The sequence below is a fragment of the Ostrea edulis genome, chromosome 4 (genome assembly GCF_947568905.1).
Source record: "Ostrea edulis chromosome 4, xbOstEdul1.1, whole genome shotgun sequence".
Classification (NCBI taxonomy): domain Eukaryota; kingdom Metazoa; phylum Mollusca; class Bivalvia; order Ostreida; family Ostreidae; genus Ostrea; species Ostrea edulis.
In genome coordinates, this window is record NC_079167.1 from 85,318,871 (window position 1) to 85,346,436 (window position 27,566).

At 36.4% G+C, this 27,566-nt stretch overlaps 2 protein-coding genes and 1 long non-coding RNA gene across 7 annotated transcripts in view; 1 reads left to right on the forward strand and 2 right to left on the reverse strand.

Moving 5' to 3' along the window:
- Positions 1–2,224: 2,224 nt before the first annotated feature.
- LOC125667903 (uncharacterized) lies at positions 2,225–8,051 on the reverse strand. Of its 2 annotated transcripts, none has more exons than XM_048901583.2 (2): positions 7,988–8,051; positions 2,225–3,353 (listed from the first exon to the last, which is right to left on the reverse strand). In XM_048901583.2, the coding sequence occupies exon 2, from the start codon at positions 3,316–3,318 to the stop codon at positions 2,413–2,415; it is 906 nt and encodes a 301-aa protein (XP_048757540.2). In that variant the 5' UTR covers positions 3,319–3,353; positions 7,988–8,051; the 3' UTR covers positions 2,225–2,412. The 2 variants fall into 2 exon arrangements, with proteins under 2 accessions (XP_048757540.2, XP_048757539.2); XM_048901582.2 differs by lacking the exon at positions 7,988–8,051 and adding an exon at positions 3,481–3,692.
- Positions 8,052–18,300: 10,249 nt separating this feature from the next.
- On the reverse strand, positions 18,301–19,415 carry LOC125667908 (uncharacterized). The gene is made up of 2 exons (XR_007367369.2): positions 19,028–19,415; positions 18,301–18,543 (listed from the first exon to the last, which is right to left on the reverse strand). It is a non-coding gene; the product is annotated as an uncharacterized LOC125667908 (long non-coding RNA).
- A 3,414-nt stretch (positions 19,416–22,829) lies between these two features.
- Positions 22,830–27,566, forward strand: part of LOC125667894 (adhesion G protein-coupled receptor L3-like) — a 28,727-nt gene continuing 23,990 nt past the window's right edge. The window contains exon 1 of one of the 4 annotated variants that reach the window (XM_048901569.2): positions 22,830–22,911. The gene's annotated coding sequence lies outside the window, so the exon portion shown is untranslated. Of the gene's footprint in view, positions 22,912–24,663; positions 24,850–24,928; positions 24,992–27,566 lie in introns of those variants that run through there. The other 3 variants (XM_048901568.2, XM_056164043.1, XM_048901571.2) reach the window with 3 other exon arrangements.

The window sequence follows — 27,566 nt, forward strand, 5'->3', positions numbered from 1 at the left end:
CGATAAATTGATACAGTGTTTGTAACAAAACAATCTTAAAAACATTCTTTGCCAACAAAATAAAAATTTTGAATTAAAGACGCTAAATAAAACGCTATTTTTAGTTACTAGAAAAACCCTCAAAGCTGTACGTTTCGGGATTTCGTTGGGTAGAGGGGATATGTACATAATATCTATACACGCTATTCACACTTCAGTTGCTTTGGCTATAACTTTTGCAGGCCAAAGTAACATATAAGATATTTTTAATTACTTTAAAAAAAAATATCCATTCAATTATTGCGCCCGACATTTGGATTAAATTATATTACTATGTCCCATTGTAGAATCAAGCATCTGTAATATAACTTAATGTAATTATAATCTTCATAGTCAGCTTCCTATATTTGTGTAGCAATATTCCATGATCACCTGCATATGGTGTTTATGATTTTCAACTCATTCGATGCGCGAGAGCATGTTCTACGTATGATAATTTTTTTAATCGAGGCAGGCTACTGACAAATAAGTTGATTGATTGTATATTGTTTCGAGAATTTTTCTCTCATATGGAGACGTCACCATTGCCGGTGAAAGGTTTAGGTGTATGCTCGGCGCTTACAGCCTTTGAGCAGAGAGGGATTTTCATCGTGCCACACCTGTGACACGGGGCTTCGGTTTTTACGGTCTCATCCAAAGGACCGCCCCATTTAGTCGCCTCTTACGTCAAGCAAGGGGTACTGAGGACCTATTCTAACCCTGATCCCCACGGGATACAAATAAGTTGATTTTACAGGAGTTCCAACAGTCTCGTTTAGAGTCAGCATTTCGCAATTTCTATGGCCGTTATGATAATAAGCAAGTGAAGAAAACGAACAGTGATCAATCTCATAAATATTATAAAAGATTTAAAATTAAGGAAATACACAGACCCCTGGACATACCAGATGTAGTATCAGGTGCTTAAGATCTAATTTGCAAAGAAATACAAGCTCTCACTGTGTCGAATGCTATTTGATGTGTTTAATTAATACCAATTGTTAGGCCGTTTTTACATACTCTTTTTTTAAGGGCCTCCATGGCCGAGTGGTTAGAGCATCGCGCTCTCTCACCTCTGGTCGGCAAGGGTTCGAATCCCGCTCGCGCCGGTAAGTGAGAAAGTTTTCCAGTTTACTTTCGAAAGGTCCCTGGTCTCTTCTCAGGTACATTGTATCTGGGTTCTTTCGTCCACCAATAAAAACTGGACGTCACCAGATACACTGTAACTGAAAAAATTGTTGAGTGTGGCGGAAAATATCAATCAATCAATCTACGTACTGATTTTAACTACGGATTGTTCCGTTTACCTGACCAAGACATTTGGCTCACGACGGGTGTGACCGGTAGACAGGGGCTGCTTACTTCTCCTTGGTACCTGATCATATAGATAATTATTTGACTATGGTAGAATATAATAATTTGATGTTTTCCACCAATTCTTGTGTTACGTGGTTTAGTTCATATGTTGTGTTACATTCCATTAGAATTTTCCATCTATTTACTGGAACGTTGCCAGTTGTACGTGACGTTCCACAGAGTGTGATCAATGCAATGCAATCTAAACATTAGTGGTAACGCCTACCATGAAACGGGGCTTCCGCTTGATGAAGAAAAGGTGGATATAACGAACAGTGATCAATCTCATAACTCCTACAAGTAATACAAAATAGAGAGTTGGGCAAACACAGACCCATGGATACATACCAGAGGTGGGTCAGGTGCCTAGGAGGAGTAAGCATTCCCTGTCGATCGGTCACACCCGCCATGAGCCCTATATCTTGATTAGGTAAACGGAGTTATCCGTAGTCAAAATCAGTGTGCCAAGAACGGTCTAACAATCGGCATGAAACACGTCAGACAGCTTTTGACCCAATGATAGGTTGTAATGGCAAACTAGATCGTTATAACGACCTTAGAATTTGCGAAATGCTGATTTTAACATGGAGTTGAAAGACGTAGTAATTTTCTAGTTTGTCTTTGATTTACTGTACCACCACTATACTCGATCAGGATAAGTGTGAAACAGTCGCTCTGTTTCAATTATTACGTCAGCGTGGTGGGTCCGATATTTCATAAGGGGTAAAGGCGGTAAGGCATATATTCAGTGTTTAGGCCCCTCAATCAATGGGTCCAAAGTAAATTCCAAGTGGGCTCCGAGGGGAGATAATTCAAATGCATAAGCAAATAAAAGGACTAATTCTCGGACTGAATATCATAGCATATTTTTAATTATTGGCGATTTTAATATCATGAAATTTTCATTTTCAAAGTAATAGAGACAATCTTTAATTGAAGGTATAGATGACATTTTCAGTTCTTAAAGCCACAAAAATTGTACAACTTTCATAATAACAGTATACATTGTGTAAAAAGTACATGTAAAACACAGAGTAGCTAAGTTAGTTGGAGACTAACTTTCCTGAGTAGACAAACACTGTTTTTATTCTCCACTGTGACCATACTGTTCATCGTGGTTTGGACAGCCACAACATTTCGCCCTTTGATACTCATCTCTCCCGTTACCGAAGTTAAACGCTTTCCCGTCCTTGCATTAAGTACGGTAATGTTACCATGGTGAGGACCAATCACCAACAAGCATTCCGATGGATGCGAAATTAGGAGAACGCTACTAGGCTTTTCTACTGGTTGATTCCAAATAATGGAGCCGTCAGATTGGTTGATACACACCACGTGATCATTTAGATCACATAGTACCACGCCTACGTTAGTTAAGAGAAGGCGGAATGAGTTGAAGTGGTAGTCCTCTATATCGTGGAAGGTTTGATTGAGTACTTCTGACGTATGGTGCTCCGTGTCTATTAGTTTTATACGGAGTTGTCCTGCTGGGTTTCTCGTAGTGAAGAAAATGGCTAATTTGTGGGAAGAGAACGACATGGCGGTAATGAAGCCGTCGATGTTCCACTCCCGCTCCTGTTTAATGAATTCAGTGCCTGCAATTTTATAAGTCATGATTCTCCCCTTTGACGAAAGTGCAACCTCATTGTCCTTCATATACGCCATAGCAGTGCAACGAACACCAACGTTAATACGGCTCTGGACTGAGAGATCCGCACTCAGTAGCCTTAGGCTTTCTGAGCCTCGGTCATAGCATACCAATCTATCATCTTCAATGCACACAATGGCACTTGCTTCTATATTGGAGTCATCTATGAATCTGTTGTAATCATCGTTAACGACTGAGAGATGTGTGATGTCATTGGCGGGTAGATATTCCAGAAAGTCTGAACCATCACTCACAGAAGTGTTGACTGTACCCAGAAAGTCTGAACCAGTGTCCATGGTAATCGGTATCACCTGGATTATTTACAATCCATCTAAAAACAAATCTCTGAAGTAGCGTGACAACTAAACATGTGAATACTAGTACAGACTACAGACAAAATGTATTGAATATACTTGCAACTATTATTATGCATTGTCTTAAACTTTACACTGACTTACCTCGCTATATTTCTTCCGGGTGTCAATCTACCTACTTTTGGTTTGGATCATTGATTGATAAGTTAGTAATCGTTTGTCGACTAGGTGTATTTCTAAATCCAGCTTAGCAGTTACAGTCAAATGGAAAGACGTACAGATAAGAGATAAAGTGAGTATTTATATTGACAATGCATTTAAATGGCCTATACGCTGTACAGACTTGAATCCCGCGCTCGTGGAGGGGTAATAAGTTTAGAAATCACGTGAATAGTTCCTCACATACGTCAAAAGTATATATATATATATATGTGTGTGTGTGTGTGTATCAGTGGCGTAGCTACACTGTAGCACTGTATGCACGTGCTTACAAATATTTTCGTTAAATTTTTTATTACATATTACAAAAAAAAAATGTCCTCAGCTTCTGGGGGGCTACCGCCCCCCCCCCCCCCCCCCACCCCCTGCTTACAAATATTTCAAACCTAGCTACGCCACTGTATATATATTATACAAATATAGCCCTTTCAATCGGTCGATCCATAGATATCGACTTCACAAAAAAGCATATCGACCGAGCACGAAAAATCCAACCATCCCCAGTAAAACATTTTTTTTGGTTTCCATATTCTATTTGTCCCTGCACGATTTGAATGTGGGGGATTTTTTGGAGGGGTTGGGGGGGACCCTTGACTATGTACGAAATCCGACTAGATAATTAACTCGTTATAACGAAATAACCAACTCGTTATAACGAGATACTAACTTATTATAACGAGTTGGACTTTTTGAGCCTATCCGGATTTCGTCAAGTACGCCATCGCCGACTTCCATCATAGATAAATTACCGATAGGTTAATGTGTTATTTAAATACTGAATGATATAGATTTAAAAAAAAAAAACCAATCTGTTTAGGAATATTGGAACGTCTGGGTGCTGCACGGCCCTTCCAGGCATCTGTTTAGGAACATTGGAACGTCTGGGTGCTGCACGGCCCTTCCAGGCATCTGTTTAGGAACATTGGAACGTCTGGGTGCTGCACGGCCCTTCCAGGCATCTGTTTAGGAACATTGGAACGTCTGGGTGCTACACGGCCCTTCCAGGCATCTGTTTAGGAATATTGGAACGTCTGGGTGCTGCACGACCCTTCCAGGCATCTGTTTAGGAACATTGGAACGTCTGGGTGCTGCACGGCCCTTCCAGGCATCTGTTTAGGAACATTGGAACGTCTGGGTGCTGCACGGCCCTTCCAGGCATCTGTTTAGGAACATTGGAACGTCTGGGTGCTGCACGGCCCTTCCAGGCATCTGTTTAGGAATATTGGAACGTCTGGGTGCTGCACGACTCTTCCAGGCATCTGTTTAGGAATATTGGAACGTCTGGGTGCTGCACGGCCCTTCCAGGCATCTGTTTAGGAATATTGGAACGTCTGGATGCTGCACGGCCCTTCCAGACATCTGTTTAGGAACATTGGAACGTCTGGGTGCTGCACGGCCCTTCCAGGCATCTGTTTAGGAATATTGGAACGTCTGGGTGCTGCACGGCCCTTCCAGGCACGTAGTATCGTTTTTCAAAGTGGTGGATTGAATCTCAGCCTTCGCTAAATGGTTACAATTCGTTCACGACTTTCACGCTTTCATTCTTCACATTCATTACTACCATCAGAAGTAGTGGGAAGGGAGGGGGGGTACCCAATATATCTTCATAACATTGTCAAAAATCTTCTTCACGAGAACAGAAACACCTTGATTACTCGTATTAATATGAATGTGTAGCGGACAGCATGGAGAGAACTTACACTGCCTCGCTAAGTGAGCTAGATTTTCTAATGATGGAGAAGAGTCTCTCTCTAGATCACACACGAGTTAAGCATCGGAGAGCAGAGCGTGATCAGTACTTGGCTGGGTGACCGCTACACGTTATACACAGAGATCTCCTAGAGTGCAGATTCAATTTAAGTTTGATCAATTTGTGGGCCTCGTGGGTAGGTTGGTGCCAAACTTGGAAATCAAAGTTTTACATAGGAATATCTATATGTTCAGTTGTATCCAGACTATGGGAAATAGTTGCTATGTCCGCTTGATATTGTACTCATGGCCAGAAATAAACAAATCCCACTTAGGAATATTTATAACAAAATAAACAAGGTTTGTAAGTATGATTTCCTTGAAATAAAAACCATACCATAAATACACTATACTAAAGGCATTGCTTGAACATCAAACAAGAGTACTGCGTACGGTACATACTACGCCCGTGAACAGCTTACATGGGGTGTTTTTCTTACACCATGATTTGTAGAACTTGCCTTCAATCATCAGGTTTTGACATACTTTCTTTGCATCATAAAAACAGACAAATCATGTACTCTCTATGTAATATTTTCACATGGCATAAGATGTATGTTTACCAAGTTTGATGGTCCTAACCCCAACGGCTCGGTCTGTATCCTACTGCGACTTTGACCTTGAAAAACAATAGGCATCCTCCACTTGGCATAAAGTGTATGTGTACCAGGTTTGACGGTCCTAGACAGTTTGGTACGTCTGTATTCTGCCTACAAGGTTTTCCTACTATATGATACTGCAACCTTGACGTTTGACCTTGAAAAATAATAGACATTTTCCTATCATCATAGTGATCAAATGTACCAAGTTGCAATATCCTGGAGCTTACGGTTCGGTTTGAATCATGCCCACAAGGTTTTCCTACTGAGTGATACTACGACCTTGACCTGCGACTTCTGACCTTTAAAAAATACCATCTTCCTCTCATTATGGGGATCAAATTTAACAAGTTGTAATATCCTGGAGCTTACGGTTCGGTTTGTATCCTGCCCACAAGGTTTTCCTATACTAAGTTATACTACGACCTTGACCCTTGATCTTGAAAAATATTGGGCATCTTCCTCTCATCATGTTGATCAAATGTACCAAGTTTTAAAATCCTGGAGCTTACGGTTCGGTCTGTATCCTGCCCACAAGGTCCGGACAGACAGTCGGACGACGCCATACCATAATACGTCCCGTCTTCGACTGGCATATAAAAATATAGGGGCACCGAATCGGAAGCCCTATCCACAATCAATGTCAGTGCATCTTCGCTAGCCAGGGGTTTTTCGGTCCACTCCGTTCGGCACCACTATGGGGAGCAAAGTCGCGACAGAAAATCCTTGGCTAGCGAAGAATGGTCTCAGTAGGCAAGTCATGCGAGAAATTATAATACAATAGATTAGATCAATGTCTTTTTAATTCCAGAGCCCAAACAGCGCATAAGGAATACATTGCAGGGTTTTGACACAATCTAAACAAACTGGTAGAGTATAGAGCATAGGCGGATCCAGGAATTTGTGAAAGGAGGGGGGTCTAGCACTTAATTGATCTTTTACGTACTTTTCACAACCTCCACCCCTACCCCCATTTATACCCCTTTGCTGGTGTAGGGCTACATAACATCTTATAGGGGGAGATCGTGAGACTGTCTTTAAGTATACATGAAAATGCTTAGTTTATTTACTACTTGTTTCCAAAGTTCTAGTCACTTTAATCTGCATACTCAGACCTTATTTCGCAATGGGAAAAAAGAAAGGTTACTCCCCCGGAAGCTCTGGTGTAAATGGTTCAAAATCCCACATTCTGAGCGTTTCCTGGCACTTCTTTTTCATGCAGTTTCAGATTGTCTATTTCTTAAAAAAAACTTTTATGTTGCATTATACTGTTTTTAAAGATCTTTTAAAGTGATACTTGTATCTGACGAAAATATCGTAAATATAATCAGTCTTATTTATCGTAGATTTGAATGATGTAAGTATCCACCTTTCATATCATTTTGACTCAAAGAATCTTAAACTTTTTGTTCGCAAAAAAGGAGGGGGGATCCGGACCCCCCCCCCCTCCCCTCTGGATCCGCCCTTGTAGAGTGTTTTATAATGTGCCTGTAGAAAACCAAAATTTGTGCAGAACGTCATCAGATTTTGTCATAGAGTCTACATAAGACGTCATACGTATAGAAGCAAGTAGGCCTTGTAAGTGGTAATCACAGGAGTTTGAAATTTTATCAATAAAGTCAATAAAATTCACTTGATTGACCAAGCCATGAGCTATGCGTTAGCATAGCGAACAGGACTGAAACGCCGTTTTGGAGAAATCTCGAGTTTCGCTTTGAACCACCGCGCAATGAATATAACATATATGGTGGCAGGGGACAGTTTCTTTGGTTTTGAAACATGTGGATAGGGGGTATACACCAAAGTCAGATTATGACAGACTAATGAAAAATCATATTTCCCTTTTATGTCAATACTTGTATTTCATATTAGTGTAGTTAATAAATTATGACCCTAAATTACATGTAATCTATAAATACTGGTGCTGGTGCACAAAACATGCTCTGAGCAGGTTCCCCTTTTTTGCTTTGATTTTCCCTCATTTGGGCTAATCCGCACCACCCCCACACCATCACAGTACCAAACATGGGGATTTAGACACTGTGCACAATCAAGAATCCTATCTGCCCTTCTCAAAAATCTACCTCTCATATGGGGCCATCCACCTTCCCTCACAGCTACAGACCTTTTGCTAGACCCTGCATGTTTTCACCGGAATTTCTTCAGCAACTGACCACGTGTCTTAGTTTCGTATTTGCACCCATCTATATGCTAGGAATCATGGTGACACCTACATGTTGTATATCAACATTTTTACTAAGCACTCAGCTTGAGACTGCTACATTTGACATGCATCCTAAAATTATTGTATACATTTTTACTCATGTAATATCACTTCAAATACGGGGTAATTCCATTTTTTGAAAAAGTTGATGCGAAACTGTCCCCTGCTACCTATACATGATTAGCAATTCATATATGTATGTACTTGTTTCCCCAACATGCTGCATCCACACGCAGTTTGCAGTCTCTGTAACCTGTAGTTAATGTTGTAAACTTTCTTTCTTTTTTGAATTTCCTTCTTTATAAAATGTCTTACTGTTATGCCCTCTGGGCCCAAAATTGGAATAAACTTATCTTATCTTATCATCATATAACTCGTCAGTATTTATAACTAACAACATTTGCCTACTTAAATTTGCCTCCGATCCTATCCACTTTATTCGATTCCGTGTAAACATTGACTTTACCGAGGACTCATTGTAATACGTCACATTCACTCCTGGCCTGACATTTTTGTATTCCTTATAATTTCAAGTTTTAAAAAAATGATAAAATGCTCCCACATATTTTTTTAATCAAATGAAATAAAACACAACATATAAAATCCTATGTCATATCAATTATTATATTCTGAGGTAAGAAATTAAAAACAAAGGGCGATAATTGTTTAGAAAAGTTGCATGTGCGCGAAATCATTGGATTACAAAAATGTCAGGCCCGGAGTGAATGTGACGTATTACAATGGGTCCTCCAATCTCTACCCAGAGTTGTCGTTCCTTTCTCTCACTTACACCTCTATCAACGTCTCAAGCAAGGGTTTTACAAGATTTCTGTAAAATGGCACATATGCTCAAATAACGTATGGTTTTCTATGGCATGTCAAACGTTGCAATATTTGATTTTTTCCATTTGTATTGCATAATTTTCCATTTGTATTCTATATGTTCCATTTGCATTGTATAATTTTTCATTTGCATTGTATAATTTCCATTTGTATTGTATAATTTTCCATTTGTATTGTATAATTTTCCATTTGTATTCTATATTTTTTCATTTGTATTGTATAATTTTCCATTTGTATTCTATATTTTCCATTTGCATTGCATAATTTTTCATTTGTATTGTATCCACGGGCACTGGAAGTTAATGTAAATATATAGTGTGTGCATGTATAAAAAAAGGAAGGGTAGGACACTCTTTTTGAGGCAAATTCGGGTTTGGGTTATTGTGGGCGTTTCTCAAACGGCCTGACGCGATGAATCGTTCACATGTACCTTACTTTCAATATATGTACGGTTTCTTTCCGTTCCAATGCCGTTCATTCGAAGAAAAAGATGTTTTTATACCTCCAAGTGCCTAAGAATTTCGCTAGACTGTCTTACCTCCGGTTTAATCGCACTGAATCGAAAGGTAAGTTCTGATAGGTTAATAATAAAATTGAAGTCTGAATTGACACACGTTATCTAATCCATAAATACATATGTAGAGAAAATAATTCTCATAATTATTACTTCATGATGGTATTAGAGACTAGTGGTTAAGTACATGAGCCATGTTTGTTTTTATAGTTCAAATATTCTTATCATTATTTCAGAACCAATAAGAATATGACATAAACTTATAAATGTTTATCACATTGACCAATCAGAACTTACCTTTCGATTCAGTGCGATTAAACCGGAAGTAAGACAGTCTAGCGAAATTCTTAGGCACTTGGAGGTGTAAAAACATCGTTTTCTTCGAATGAACGGCATTGGAACGAAAAGAAACCGTACATATATTGAAAGTAAGGTATATGTGAACGATTCATCGCGTCAGGCCATTTGAGAAACGCCCACAATAACCCAAACCCGAATTTGCCTCAAAAAGAGTGTCCTACCCTTCCTTTTTTATACATGCACACACTATATATTTACATTAACTTCCAGTGCCCGTGATTGTATCCAGGAAATGTTTATTTTGATTTGTTACGAAGGATTTCATTAGTTAACGTCACTGATATACCACAAATGTAGACGTGCTTAGCACACAGGACCGTAGCAATGACGGTTCTTTATCGTGCCAACGCCTGTGCAGCGATACGGAATATCTGTTTTTAAGGTCATTACGGAAAGACCCGTGATTCTCACTTTTAAATGCCGAGTGTTTGGCAAAGGAGCAATCACTGTCTTGGTTTGATGCGGCAATGATAGTAACGGTTCTCGAACTCACGACCTCCCGCCCACAAACCAAGCGATATATCACTGAGCTACCGCGACCAGGTCCATGCAGGACTAGTTATTTTTAAAAATACGTAGCTAGCTCTAGTAATGGCGAATCCCCCCCCCCCCCCATCATTAAAAAAAAAAAAAAATAGAACTGTCCAGAAAAGCATGCACATTTTTATTTAGTCAGAATTGAGTAGATTCGGGGGACTTAATTCGGCCCTTGGGTCCCCACCAATTGTTCACATCGAGATTGATTTTTAAGTTATCGTTTATTGAATTTGGTACTACGCAAGATGTTGAAGAGGTAAAGTTCAGGAGCCACGTTTCGCAGGAATGTACCGTATTTGCGCTAAGTGTAATGGTGTAACACCAACACCCAACACCCCCCCCCCCCCCCCCCCCCCCCCATTAATTTATCGCTTTTATGCGTCTAATGAGATCAGCATATTCAAACTAGTCTCCTATTTAACCACTAGCTGATCTAGATAATTCTGAACGCAGTAAACTGCTGGATGTCTGGGGAATGCCTTAAGATCCCTAGTGTGGTCCAGTGCAAAGCCTTGGTGGAGGGAGGGGGGGGGGGGTGCAGGGGGAGGGCGAAGTCAGTGGCGGATTTAAGCCCCCCCCCCCCTAAAATTTTCAAATTTAAGGTAAATCTTGGTATCTTGTTTAGAAAAATGTATTAAACGATAAAAGAAGCAATAATTTCTCCCATTCCCGGAGAAATAAATGACAAAATCTTTTGATTTCTGGAATTACTTTATTGAGAGAACTTAATTTTTCCAGAAACCCTTAAAATTTGCGTCGTTTTACCAATTTCTCTGTATTAAAAATGACATATTTCAAGCTCTATAAAATCTGTAAAATCCATGAGCTTCCGGGGGCTTCGCCCCCTGGACCCCCACCAGGGCTTCGTCCTGGACCCACTGGGGGCCGCCTTAAGGCGGCCCCCAGACCCCCTGTCTCATAAAGTGGCGCCCCCGTAACCGCAATTCCTGGATCCGTCCCTGAAGTCCCCTGAAACAAGTGCGTTCTGACAAAATAAAACGTACATGCATGCTTTTTTCGGCATCTCTATACAAAATATCATATTTGTGAAGGGAAAAAAAGGGGGAGGGGTGTCCCGGCGCAAGATTTCTCATTGCTAGCTACATGTATGTTCAACTAGTCCTTATATGGAACCGATCGCGGTAGTTAAGTGATATACCCTTTGGTTCGTAACCGTGAAGTCGCATGTCGTGCCATGGCTGCATCAAACCTTAGACGTAAATATAGTTAATACATTCCCATACGCATTGCTATTTAAAAGTGAGAATCACGGATCTTTCGGATAATGTGACCTTAAAAGCAGACGTTGGCACGTTAAAGAACACCCACTGCTACGCCACTGTGAGCGTACATGTAGCATAGTAAGTCTATTTGTGGTACGTCACCTGCAGCTGGTGACGGCTAAATATAAGTGGGACCTAAACTAATGGAATCCTTCGTAACAAATCAAAATAAACAATCCCTCGTATGCAATACAAATGAAAGATTTTGCAATGCAAATGGAAACTATACAATACAAACGAAAAAATTATATAATACAAATGGAAAATAGAGAATACAAATGGAAAATTATACAATACAAATGGAAAATATAGAATATAAATGGAAAATTATACAATACAAATGGAATTTATACAATGCAAATGAAAAAATATACAATGCAAATGGAAAATATAGAATACAAATGGAAAATTATACAATACAAATGGAAAAGATCAAATATTGCAACGTTTGACATGCCATAGTTTTCACTTCAGTTACAAAAATATGCGTCAATAAATAAATATTGAGCAGATGTCAAGTCTTTTTGTGACACAAGAAGCATTTATTTGGGTTGAAACGTGAATATTGGGTAGTTCTATTGCACCAGGCTTATAGATAGGTACATGAAGAATATATAGTAATGGGAAAAAAATCTACAAATAGTTGCTTGTCCCTACATTTTACCGATATTTTATAAAATAGTTCTTAGTTTTATTAGCCGTAAAAAAGTGGATTTACATGTGGAATAACATTGCTTATTTTGAGACGTTAACAGAGGTGTAAGTGAGTTTAAGGAACGATAACTCTGGGTAGAGATTGTGGGTCCTCGGTAAAGTCAATGTTTACACGGAATCAAATAAAGTGGATACTGACAGCATTAGAGAGGGGTTAAGAGGCAAATTTAAGTAGGCAAATGTTGTTAGTGATAAATACTGACGAGTTATATTCATTGCGCGGTGGTTCAAAGCGAAATTCGAGATTTCTCCAAAACGGCGTTTCATTCCTGTTCGCTATGCTAACGCATAGCTCATGGCTTGGTCAATCAAGTGAATTTTATTGACTTTATTGATAAAATTTCAAACTCCTGTGGTGGTAATTGATGATAGTGATAAATGGTCTGGTCTATGGTCGTCATTTTTCTTTTTTTAATGTTGTTTGATTTCTCCTAAAAACATGACGCTTTCAGGTATAGTGGGTGTTATGATTTATGTCAGATTTCTCACCGCTCGGACCCGAGGTCGATCCCCGGGATCGGCAGTGGTTGTATGTGAGAGAGTAATGGTGGTCACATGGGTTTCCTACGAGTACTCTAGTTTCCTCCCACAAAATGACCCTCTAGTGCCAATACTGTGCAAGTCAGTATATAGGCCAAGGGTCAAACGTATTTCATTTTCTACAATTTTTAAAGCATTGATAAAAATATTTCTACTGCAGTCATGACAGTCATCACCATAAAAATTCACAAATCATGCTTAATCACAAAAATCTGTTATAATTTTTTTCTTTATGTGTTAGGTCTACAGTTTATAACACTCACCAGGCCTAAGATAATCATTTTGTAAGAGCTTTATTTGAAATTATTATTAATCACAGGCGCTCGTCACGAAATTTTAGTCTTATTAAAATTTGACATCGCCTATTCTATATTTACACAGACAGAATAGAAAGTGTGAGTTCGTGACGAGCCCCTGTGAATCAATCTTACACATTTCATATTAATTATTTATAATTACGTTCAGAGTCCAACAAAGGGAAATAACTATTGGGTAACTCGGAAATTGCGTATCCTGCATATATATATTCTGAAAATTTAATAATGATAACAATCAAATTTTGGTGAAGTTTTTAGAATATGAAAGTTGTAATACCGATTCTGGTCTTGTACTATGCTTGCATAGGCAGTATCTTCAGCTATAACATAGTTAATAGTCATAGGCAGTATCTTCAGCTAACATAGTTAATAATCATAGGCAGTATCTTCAGCTATAACATAGTTAATAATCATAGGCAGTATCTTCAGCTATAACATAGTTAATAATCATAGGCAGTATCTTCAGCTATAACATAGTTAATAATCATAGGGAGCATCTCAGCTATAACATAGTTAATAATCATAGGCAGTATCTTCAGCTATAACATAGTTAATAATCATAGGCAGTATCTTCAGCTATAACATAGTTAATAATCATAGGCAGTATCTTCAGCTATAACATAGTTAATAATCATAGGCAGTATCTTCAGCTATAACATAGTTAATAATCATAGGGAGCATCTCAGCTATAACATAGTTAATAATCATAGGCAGTATCTTCAGCTATAACATAGTTAATAATCATAGGCAGTATCTTCAGCTATAACATAGTTAATAATCATAGGCAGTATCTTCAGCTATAACATAGTTAATAATCATAGGCAGTATCTTCAGCTATAACATAGTTAATAACCATAGGCAGCATCTTCAGCTATAACATAGTTAATAATCATAAGCAGTATCTTCAGCTATAACATAGTTAATAATCATAGGGAGCATCTTCAGCTATAACATAGTTAATTGTCATAGACAGTATCTTTAGCTATAACATAGTTAATAATCATAGGGAGCATCTTCAGCTTTAACATAGTTAATAATCATAGGCAGTATCTTCAGCTATAACATAGTTAATAATCATAGGCAGTATCTTCAGCTATAACATAGTTAATAATCATAGGCAGTATCTTCAGCTATAACATAATTAATAATCATAGGGAGCATCTTCAGCTATAACATAGTTAATAATCATAGGCAGTATCTTCAGCTATAACATAGTTAATAATCATAGGGAGCATCTTCAGCTATAACATATTTAATAATCATAGGCAGTATCTTCAGCTATAACATAGTTAATAATCATAAGCAATATCTTCAGCTATAACATAGTTAATAATCATAAGCAGTATCTTCAGCTATAACATAGTTAATAGTCATAGGCAGTATCTTCAGCTAACATAGTTAATAATCATAGGCAGTATCTTCAGCTATAACATAGTTAATAATCATAGGCAGTATCTTCAGCTATAACATAGTTAATAATCATAGGCAGTATCTTCAGCTATAACATAGTTAATAATCATAGGCAGTATCTTCAGCTATAACATAGTTAATAATCATAGGGAGCATCTCAGCTATAACATAGTTAATAATCATAGGCAGTATCTTCAGCTATAACATAGTTAATAATCATAGGCAGTATCTTCAGCTATAACATAGTTAATAATCATAGGCAGTATCTTCAGCTATAACATAGTTAATAATCATAGGCAGTATCTTCAGCTATAACATAGTTAATAATCATAGGGAGCATCTCAGCTATAACATAGTTAATAATCATAGGCAGTATCTTCAGCTATAACATAGTTAATAATCATAGGCAGTATCTTCAGCTATAACATAGTTAATAATCATAGGCAGTATCTTCAGCTATAACATAGTTAATAATCATAGGCAGTATCTTCAGCTATAACATAGTTAATAACCATAGGCAGCATCTTCAGCTATAACATAGTTAATAATCATAAGCAGTATCTTCAGCTATAACATAGTTAATAATCATAGGGAGCATCTTCAGCTATAACATAGTTAATTGTCATAGACAGTATCTTTAGCTATAACATAGTTAATAATCATAGGGAGCATCTTCAGCTTTAACATAGTTAATAATCATAGGCAGTATCTTCAGCTATAACATAGTTAATAATCATAGGCAGTATCTTCAGCTATAACATAGTTAATAATCATAGGCAGTATCTTCAGCTATAACATAATTAATAATCATAGGGAGCATCTTCAGCTATAACATAGTTAATAATCATAGGCAGTATCTTCAGCTATAACATAGTTAATAATCATAGGGAGCATCTTCAGCTATAACATATTTAATAATCATAGGCAGTATCTTCAGCTATAACATAGTTAATAATCATAAGCAATATCTTCAGCTATAACATAGTTAATAATCATAAGCAGTATCTTCAGCTATAACATAGTTAATAGTCATAGGCAGTATCTTCAGCTATAACATAGTTAATAATCATAGGCAGTATCTTCAGCTATAACATAAATCATAATCAAGGGTCAGAATTAAATAGTTCCCTAACTTGATACCCGTAAACAAGAAAGTTTCCTGCGAAAGATTACTTAAATCTATTTCTTTCAGGCTCTCGCTGAAAACCATTTTCGAAAAAAAAAAAATGAGAAAGAGAATATATAGTTCAAAACTTCAACATGTCCAAGGGGCGTCATCTATCACCAAAGGGACGTTGGGTATACACGATTTTATTCTGAATCATGGTAAAATGCTGGAATATGTTTAAAATAAAGAAAACTATTTCTGGAATTCGAAAAAAGCGACAATTATAATCGATTTTTATTTTTTTTTTTTTTTCATTCAAAGTTCAAATAAAAGATTTCCCGTAATTAATTGTTTACTTACAGACAGTAATTTTTTCAAAACGACAGTTGTATTCAGCGTTTGCAGATAGGCTTAGTGTCCGATTGATTTTCCGGAAGGAGATATAGCCTACTTCTCTCTCTTTTTAAATTATCCCGGAAATTCTATGTAAGTAAAAAAAAATTACGTAATCTCGATCGAGACATGATTAACATGTGAAAAAGTAGGCCTCTTAGACTCTACTTCACCGAACCGGTATGGACAAACACAATTACATTTGAAATAGATATTGATCGATATCTTATGATACTAGGTGAAACCACGTGCAAGCGCGGGGAATCACAATTAGATAATATTGGAAGGATTTTGTTTAACGCGTGTTTGAATTGTTGCGCACATGAATTGAATGTACGATGTCTTAAACTCAAATGAATTTAAGAACAAATCTTATTTGAATAATTGAATACACTAGACATGTTATATTTATTGATACAGTAAATAAAACTATTAGGAAGTCACTTGGAACTTCAGTGTTTCTTATGCAACATAAATGATCTCTCTCTGAATTGAAAATTAGATAATTTCAAAATAATGGAAAACATAATTTCTTGGACATTTTCAGTTAGTGTACAACCTAATTTCGGTAAAAATGTTTACAAGGTGAAAACTTCCCAGAACAGTCCCGGACCATTCGATATCTGACGTATTAGACAGTTTTCGAATTTTTCCTTACTTTTAAGATCTGTGTCATCACAAAACATGTTCAACCAAATAAAAAAAAAATTGTGTTTATCCATGTGTTTGTACATATCAGTATTTGTTAATAATTTATTACAAAAAGGTCGTAACAGTGGCTTCTATAATAATGGGGAAAAATTAAGAATATCGAAAAATATCAGATGAATATCGTAATTTAAAAAATCATCGATGTGTCAAATCGTTGGTCTCGGGAGGGGGGTGTCCTCGATCGTTAAATGAGAAGTATAAGTACATGTAATAAAATTATCAATAATCAATCTGCATAAAATGAAATATGGTCCTAGTCAAAACTATTATAAGTATAAATAGCACTGAACACCAACACAATATTATGCTTATCATGTTGTAAACCAATCGCAACTTCTCAGAATGTGCGATTGGTTCTAGACCTAAACGTCGTTCTGGGTAGAGCTGATTCAAGACTAAAATCACGGATAAAAGAAACGAACAGGCATATTTTATTTATTCAACAATCATCAAAACTTATTTCTTCTGTAATAAGTTATCATTTTTAAAAAGAGAGGTCTGGTCTAGCTTAGATCCGCCAAAGAGTGTCCCGCCACTATGCTCTCACTTTTTTGCTATTCCAGGGTAGTTAATCGAAAGCGAAAGTAGGTTTTTGATTAATTTTGCTATATTTACTAATCAAGTAAAATTATGTTATAGCTTACGGACTTAACCTAGCTCACATATGAAACAATATCAAAAGTGCAAGCAGTAACTTTGGAGAAAGCGTTGCGGAGTTTATTGGCAAAATTTGTTAATTTAATTAGCAATACAAAATAGAGAGTTGGACCAACACGGACCCCTGGATATACCAGAGGTAGGATCAGATGCCTAGGAGGAGTAACCATTGTGTACACCTATATGAAGGCACCACACCAATGACATAACCATAGTATATATTGAAGGCACCACACTACATAATGACGTTACCATTGTATATATTGAAGGCACCACACCACATAATGACATAACCATAGTATATATTGAAGGCACCACACCACATAATGACATTACCATAGTATATATTGAAGGCACCACACCACATAATGATGTTACCATAGTATATATTGAAGGCACCACTTTACATAATGACATAAACATAGTATATATTGAAGGCACCACACTACATAATGACGTTACCATTGTATATATTGAAGGCACCACACCACATAATGACATAACCATAGTATATATTGAAGGCATCACACCACATAATGACGTTACCATTGTATATATTGAAGGCACCACACCACATAATGACATTACCATAGTATATATTGAAGGCACCACACCACATAATGACGTTACCATTGTATATATTGAAGGCACCACTTCACATAATGACATCACCATAGTATATATTGAAGGCACCACATAATGACGTTACCATTGTATATATTGAAGGCACCACACCACATAATGACATTGTCACGTTTTGTTGTGAGGAAATATAACAGATAATGGTACACTTTACATCTTTATTTTACATCAATTTTGTTACTAATTATTACAAAAATAAATGAAATATAATTAAAAACTCAGTCTTGTGATTGTCACTGTAATGGCACTGCGGTTGTTTCAATAACTACACTTTGGGTCCAGTTGGAATGGTGGCTCCGTTTGGAATTCTAATACGTTTCCTCTGGCTCCCACTCTTACTTCCTACTTTTCCTTGGTTTCTTTTAATTTGTGGCTAATTTAAAGGATCTATAAAGAAATTGCACATTTCAAATATACATATTGTTATCTCACATTGCACATGTACCATAATCTAGTGCGCATGTGTACGTATCACTACTACACTGTACATTTTTTTTGTACTACAACTACGATACACTGTATATATTCATATATGTACTTTTACTCTACTAATTACTTCATATGTTATTACTCAATATATACATATACTTGTGCATGTACTTTACTGACTACACAATACACATACTGGTATGATAATTGACAATGTTTTTTCACATTGTTACTAATACTCGTCACTTTACTTGTGTACTCTTGAGAGTTTACACATACTCTATACTTAAAACTATACACAGTACTTGCAAAATTAACAATATGCAACTTGAAACCAACTTTACACAACAAAGTCAACAATAAACTGCAAGTGAAGAAATTTGGAAGTTTTATAAATAAACTGAAATGAAATTAATATCAGTAATGAAGTAGATAAGCTTACCTCAGAAGTGCTATAGTGGAACCTGTCTGAAGCAATATGACAAACTGAATACCTTACAATGTTAAGAATTTTGATTTACTTTTGACGTCCGTTACTCGTGCCTGCTACGTCCAAACTGACCAAAGCAAACACCGCAAACCAGTTCGAATACTAGGATTTAAAAATAGACCTTGCTTAGTCGGCAATTTCAAACCTGATTTAAACGTATGGGTGAAAGTTGGGGATAAAATTTATCTATTTACCTGAACACAGATTTGGTAATGGACGAACGGAAAGCAGTTTGGACTTTAAATGTGACAGACATTACCATTGTATATATTGAAGGCACCACATAATGACATTACCATAGTATATATTGAAGGCACCACATAATGACATTACCATAGTATATATTGTAGGCACCACATAATGACATTACCATAGTATATATTGTAGGCACCACATAATGACATTACCATAGTATATATTGAAGGCACCACATAATGACATTACCATAGTATATATTGAAGGCACCACATAATGATGTTACCATTGTATATATTGAAGGCACCACTTCACATAATAACATTTCCACATTATGTAATGATATATTTCCACATCGTATGATGAATACCACATAGGGCACATACATATAAATGATATCACAGCCATATCGCTTAATGCTATTACCAAGTCATATAATTTGATGTAAGCTAATCCGTCGTCTTATTGTTCGTTGACTCTGAAGCTGCATTGTTATTATAAGTACTAATTACATGTACTGGAGATCACTTCGTTGTAGATAGTCTATCCCATGAGTTTAATGTACTGCCCTGTATTGGACCTTGATTTGGTAAGGATTTAAAGGATCTATCTGCGTATAATGACGTTATCATGTATCTATGGTGGCATATTAGTCGAATTGTCAGATAATTATAGTTTCTCCAACTTGTCAGATACTTATAATTTCGTCGACTTGTTAGATACTTATAATTTCGTTGACTTGTCAGATAATTACAATTTTGTCGACTTGTCAGATACTTATAATTTTGTCGAATTGTCAGATAATTAAGTCAACGTTTCAGAAAAGTATGTAGATTTGTCTTAAACGTATGTCGACTTGTCATATAATAAGTTTACTTGTCAGATGATTATGTTGACTTGTCAGAAAAGTGTTGATTTGCCATACAAGTATGTCGACTTGTCAGACGAAGTATGCGGACAAGCGAATGTCAGTTAATACCAGAAGACTGTCTTTTTGGTGAGATGCCGAGATCCTGTTTTTAAGATTATCATCTAAAAGATCGTTGAATGACCTTGATCTTTAAGAACTTCTAACCTCAACTTCTCAGTTCAGCAGAAGTCTCTATCTAGTATAAATGTAGTGTCGGTGGCCGAGTGGTTAGGCCGTCAGACTCTCGACCGAAAAGTCGTGGGTTCGAGTTCTGGCCGCGGCAGGGCTGACGTTGTGTCCTTGGGAAAGGCACTTTACATGAATTTCCTCACTCCACCCAAGTGTAAAAGGGGTACCTGGCTATAGACAGTGAAAGATATTGTTAGAATGTCAGTGCTTGTAATGGCAGCTTGCACTGTATGCTTCCTAGGAGGCTGAGAACGTTCTAGATTGATATAAAGTCTGCCGGGGTAATAATGCATTGTAAAGCGCTTCGAGCAGCATACGCTGGCAAAGGCGCTATATAAAACCAATCATTATCACTATTATTATTATTATTATATCATCAGTAAGTTATGTTGCCAACAGAGGAAGATATACACAGACCAAAATCAATAATTCGATCTCTGGGACACAAAATCAATAATTCGATCTCTGGGACACAAAATCAATAATTCGATCTCTGGGACACAAAATCAATAATTTGATCTCTGGGACATCAAACAAAACTCGGGGGAACACAAATAACATTGTGTTGAAAGTACACTTACCGTCTGGTGTTAGTACTGTAGCTAAGTACACTTACCGTCTGGTGTTAGTACTGTAGCTAAGTACACTTACCGTCTGGTGTTAGTACTGTAGCTAAGTACACTTACCGTCTGGTGTTAGTACTGTAGCTAAGTACACTTACCGTCTGGTGTTAGTACTGTAGCTAAGTACACTTACCGTCTGGTGTTAGTACTGTAGCTAAGTACACTTACCGTCTGGTGTTAGTACTGTAGCTAAGTACACTTACCGTCTGGTGTTAGCACAGTAGCTAAGTACATTTATCGTCTGGTGTTAGTACTGTAAATTTGGGGTATTAGTCGGCTTTGAAAAATCTGCGACACTGTATCTACAGCTAACGACATATCTATGTAAGTGAACAAACTAACGACATATCTATGTAAGTGAACAAACTAACGACATATCTATGTAAGTGAACAATATGTGACACTATCTACAGCTAACGACATATCTATGTAAGTGAACAATCTGTGACATATCTATGTAAGTGAACAATCTGTGACACTATCTACAGCTAACGACATATCTATGTAAGTGAACAATCTGTGACATATCTATGTAAGTGAACAATCTGTGACATATCTATGTAAGTGAACAATCTGTGACACTATCTACAGCTAACGACATATCTATGTAAGTGAACAATCTGTGACATATCTATGTAAGTGAACAAACTAACGACATATCTATGTAAGTGAACAATCTGTGACACTATCTACAGCTAACGACATATCTATGTAAGTGAACAATCTGTGACATATCTATGTAAGTGAACAATCTGTGACACTATCTACAGCTAACGACATATCTATGTAAGTGAACAATCTGTGACACTGCATATAAAGCTAACGACATATCTATGTAAGTGAACAATCTGTGACACTGTATCTACAGCTAACGACATATCTATGTAAGTGAACAATCTGTGACATATCTATGTAAGTGAACAATCTGTGACACTATATCTACAGCTAACGACATATCTATGTAAGTGAACAATCTGTGACATATCTATGTGAGTGAACAATCTGTGACACTATCTACAGCTAACGACATATCTATGTAAGTGAACAATCTGTGACATATCTATGTGAGTGAACAATCTGTGACACTGTATCTACAGCTAACGACATATCTATGTAAGTGAACAATCTGTGACATATCTATGTAAGTGAACAATCTGTGACACTATCTACAGCTAACGACATATCTATGTAAGTGAACAATCTGTGACATATCTATGTAAGTGAACAATCTGTGACACTATCTACAGCTAACGACATATCTATGTAAGTGAACAATCTGTGACATATCTATGTGAGTGAACAATCTGTGACACTGTATCTACAGCTAACGACATATCTATGTAAGTGAACAATCTGTGACATATCTATGTAAGTGAACAATCTGTGACACTATCTACAGCTAACGACATATCTATGTAAGTGAACAATCTGTGACATATCTATGTAAGTGAACAATCTGTGACACTGCATATAAAGCTAACGACATATCTATGTACCTCTTTAAGTGAACAATTCTCTAATGGGAAGTAAAACAAACAATTTTATTTTCTAAATTATTTTTTAAATATTGTCCTATTACGTTTGTGCTCTATATATACATAACGCGAAATAGACCCTGTTTTTAACCGCTTTGGCGAGCGAACAAAGAAGAAACTATAAACAAAATTTTCTTTTTCTCACGGTCATTTTGTATTCACAGAAAACAAAATAATGCTTAGGAACTGATTTACAGGACTGATGAGTTATTACGAAAACCATGCTGGATAGCACTTACTTCCCGTTGTGAGTACATGTGCTTGGTACTCCTTGAACATGAGTCACTCGAATTTCTAAATATAAAAAAAAAAAAACAGATAGAGAGTGAAGAGGGGCAGTTATCACGCAGTTGTACTCACATATGGCAGAATTTAAGATCCAAGGTAAGCACTGTCGAGTCTCAGAATGGACAAATAGGACATATGATTTAAGGATAATGACAAATGTTATAAACCTTGAAATTGCAAAAATTTTCTAAAAACCTACTTGGCAGAAATCAATTAATGATGGTAGAATAATAATTAAATGGGACAATTATGTTTATTTACGATATTCCAGATTGCGTTCTTGCGAAACTAAATATCTCGCTTCGTCTCAACATTTACTCTTTATGTCGATTTTCAATTTCTTTTTCTTTTTTTTAAATTCTTAAATAGATGTAAAAAGTAATGCACAAGCAGAAGAAAATAAATCAATCGATAGTGTAAGACAATGGTTAGACTGTTCTATGTACAATCCCGGTATAATTTTTCCCACTGTATCTAATTTCTTTATTATTTTTTTTTAATTTTATTTATTTCGGTCTGCGATCCATGGCACTATAACTCTATACGCATACCCGTAAAATCTACCTATTATATATGCATCAAGTTCCGTGGGGATCCTGGTTAGAATAGATCTTCAGTACCCCTTGCTTGTCGTAAAAGGCGACTAAATGGGGTGGTCCTTCGGGTGAGAGCGCAAAAACCGAGGCCCCGTGTCACAGTAGGTGTGGCACGATAAAAATTCCTCCCTGCTCCGAGCATAGGCCTAACTTTAATTTTGCAGGCTACCATTCATTGGTATTGGTGACGTCTCGATATTAGTGAATAATTCCCGAGTGGGACGTTAGACAAAATACAATTAATCAACATATACATCAAAAGAAAAGATAACGAAAACGAAGTAAGAAAAATAGAGATATATAAAAAAATCTAGAAAAAAAAAGATTGTTTAAAAAAATGAAAATAATAAAATAGAAAAAGAAAAGGAATAGAAGCAAAAATAACGGTATTTGTGAACGAAATAATAAAGTCCCGAGTTTATTGGAAATTTCCAATCATATTTCTGAGATTGGCTTATGCCTATAACATTAAATTGTGTAGATCGTGTTATAGGACTATTTGATATATTATTCTGTTGTGTAATTTATATATCTAAAAAAAAAACCATGACCTATAACCCCCAATAAATAGGCCTCTGTACATAACCAAATTTCTCATGTAGAATAATATACCAATTGTCGCAATTTAGAAGTCTTGTAAGCATTTTAAATTAAAAAAGCCCAAAAACATATTGGCCAATACTAAAAAAAAATGTTGGCAAAATTGTACAGAATCAGTTCAGAAAATGTTGGCTAATATCATAGAACTACATTTTTTCTATAAATAATAGTTCAGTAAAAATATTGTATGATGATTATACTGTACCTTGTTGACTTAATCTGTGGATCTATATACAAAATCAATCTGTTTAATTAAATCTTACAAATATTTAGTCCACCCGATGATACTTTTATGTTTAATACATTTACACGTAACTTTTGTAACATAATGTTTTTTAATAGTGCAATTCAAGAATTGATTGAGAGTTTTTTATGGACCGTTAATGAGATGGAAAAAGAAAAATGAAATAAAGCACAAGTAATTAAACAGACACTAAAATGATCACAGCGATCTCAGCTTTTCTCTTATTATTAACATTGCACTTCGTCCAGTGACGTGTGGGAAATTGACCGTCTGTTCGATGTTCGTACACAGTGGTCAAATAATCAATATTTCATGCAATTGGACGTTGTTTATATAAATCAACAGCTCATGCGCTTTATCAGACTCGACGCTGTATAAGGCAGTTCGTGTGGTCCCGAAATGACTCGCCGCGCATTCACGCGTGAAAAGTGACGTACACAGGTAGGCAAACGGATCAGTGACATTCCATGCGTGAATGTTTAGAAGTTATCTGTGTTTCCGGTGTGGACTACCCATTAAAATAAAAAGTGATTTGAGCTGACCCAAGGCCATTAAGAATATTGTATCGTGTAGGATATCACTGTCGTTTTGAAGGTAAGGTGTCCATTGACTGCCCCCGAAGTGGCCATAGAATATCGGTGTCGTCAGACATCGGGGAACCCTCGGTAGGCCCAATTGTGAGCTGGGATTATTTATAAAGAATGGATATTCCGTTATGGCGATGACAGGAATAAAGGTGCTGAAAATCATCATTTACAGGCTGATCGATGGCTGGACTGCGTGTACATATATGTACTATCATTCAGTCCGTGCCCCACCTAGACTTCTGGGTCTTTTACTGTCTTGTGGTCAGATTGTCTAAATCTAAACGTGCACTCAGAGTGGTAAATCCCGAGTCCTGTACAATCCACAAAATATTTCTATTGATTTCATAAAACTGATACTTTTGATGAGCATCATTCTAAATGTTCGAAAAAAAAATAATGACATGTATCTAAGATAATACTGTAAGATAGACTACCGTGAAATTACAATATGTAGGACTATATATATAGCTCTCTTTCTGTATTTCTGTTATACACAATAAAAAGAAAGTATTAATTTATTACAGAGATCTCCTAGTGTAGTCTCACTGTTAATGCGACACTGCACATGCACCAATCCTGTGGTCAGAACATTTCCTATTGCTATTGATCGATTAATCTCGGAATTGTTAATACTCTTGAGTGTCAGAGTGTTTGTAATTTTGTTTGAGTCAGTTTAAGTGAACACTACAAGGAAAATTTCATAATATACCTATGTCTTGTTAGTTACTGATTGCAGAGTTATCTCCCTGAAGCTACTCTTGCTTCTTTTTCTCAAATCTTATACAGTATATATTCCTTCATTTTAACCACCTACATGGTCAAACTAAGTCTGACCTATCTCAACTTTTCAAGATCAGCTTTCTATATTTAAGATCCCAATGACAAGTGAAAAAAAGATTTGAAAATAAACATGTCTCCAAGTTTTAGAAAATCCCAGTCAACATAAAAATTATTGACCGCAGACCTTTGACATACAGAGAACATTGGGCAATAAGTAAGAACAGTTTTTCAATTGGTTGATGGTGCATGGACCTTGTCAATGTATAAGTGTCACCCACTCAACTATTTAATTGGTACGGTGTTAGTATATGGTACTGTTGATGAGTGTAATGAACTATAAATGCAAGAGCTAGTGTAATAGATATTAATCATATAGCTGACACAAGGTTTTATCGAACCCAGAACTTTGGTCAATTCATCTAACAAGATTGTGTAGTTATTAGCTCATTTATTTGACCCTCTGAGCTCTTGCCTTGATGCTGCAAACAGCAGTATTTCATGTTTCATGGTCAGTACTAAATCACCAGTAGGCCTATGTTAACAACATGCCAATTGAACTTAAAACTTGTGTGATAATAATGATAAAATTCACCTCCTGCCTCTTAAGTGTTTGGGCATTTAATATGAAGGGAAGAATAAATTGCAGAAACGCGTGATTTAGTTAAAACTGACAATACTTCCTTCAGAAGATCAGGCTACTTTACTTTCCACTGTTGTGTGATATTTAATTTTTACCTAAAGCAGAAAGTGCAAGGGAATTTTTCTGATCATCATCAGACTGTTCACTTTTCACATTTTTGATTTCTTCTCAATAACCACAATATGTTTAAAGTTTTACATAGGAATATATTAAAAAAAACCTGTTTCACAATCACCCTCTGAAGAACCACGAAGGTGCATTGTGTCAATTAATCTGCAGAGATGTAGTGTTAAATACAAATGCAGTGATATTTCTGGTCTTCCCAATTTCCCCCCAGAGGACTACACAGATTGATTTGCAATCCTCCTCATGTAGTTTAGATGGTGTTTATTCACAATTATGACCACAAGGTCCCAAGCAGGGCCACAGTAAGGTCTAAAGTCTTATACAGAAACATACTACAACTTCTTTTTCAAATTAAAATGCAAGCATCCTTATAAAGTGTAGAGTCAGGTTTGTTCAGACCAATTAAGACCGCTGTAGAGTGTCAGATGGGTGGAGGGGGTGACATTAAGGGTTTGAAGCTTAAATTTATAGGGGAGTGTAACAGCTCAGGTGAGCAATGCGGCTCATGGGTCTCTTGTTATTTAATTACTGTGCAGTGTATTTGGAATATTGAAATGCTTCGTTGGGATTATATATATTTTTCATTCAGAGATGTCCAGTAATAAATGGAATTTTTCCTCATGCAGCTGTAGATATCCATTCACTGGGAAGGTTTAGTTTAAACATTAAATAATTATGATATTCTTTATCTGATTGCTCAATTGACTCTATTCATATGTCCGCCATTAAATTGATTTACAGTAGAAAATTATGATATTCTTAATCTGATGCTTTATTTTATTCACTCAATTGATTTACGGTAGAAAATTGACATTCTATAATGTATGCTGTATTTTATTCACTCAATTGATTTACATTAGAAGATTATGATATTCTTAATCTGATGCTGAATTTTATTCGCTCAATTGATTTTAGTTAATGGAGACCTGTGACATTAATTATTCAATTGCATTGCGGAAGCATCTGGTACAACTTAACGATATCTAGATCTCATGGTGTTAGTTTTTAATTGATTCTGCATTGGTCTAAACAGTACCTTGGCTTAATGCGCTTACTATTAGTAGCATCGGAAAACCTTCTTTTTATCTCCCAAAGTTTTTTCAACAATTGAATTATGGATTTTTATTTTTTCAGTAGAAATTAGATATAATGCATTATGGATTTATGTTAAAAGCATT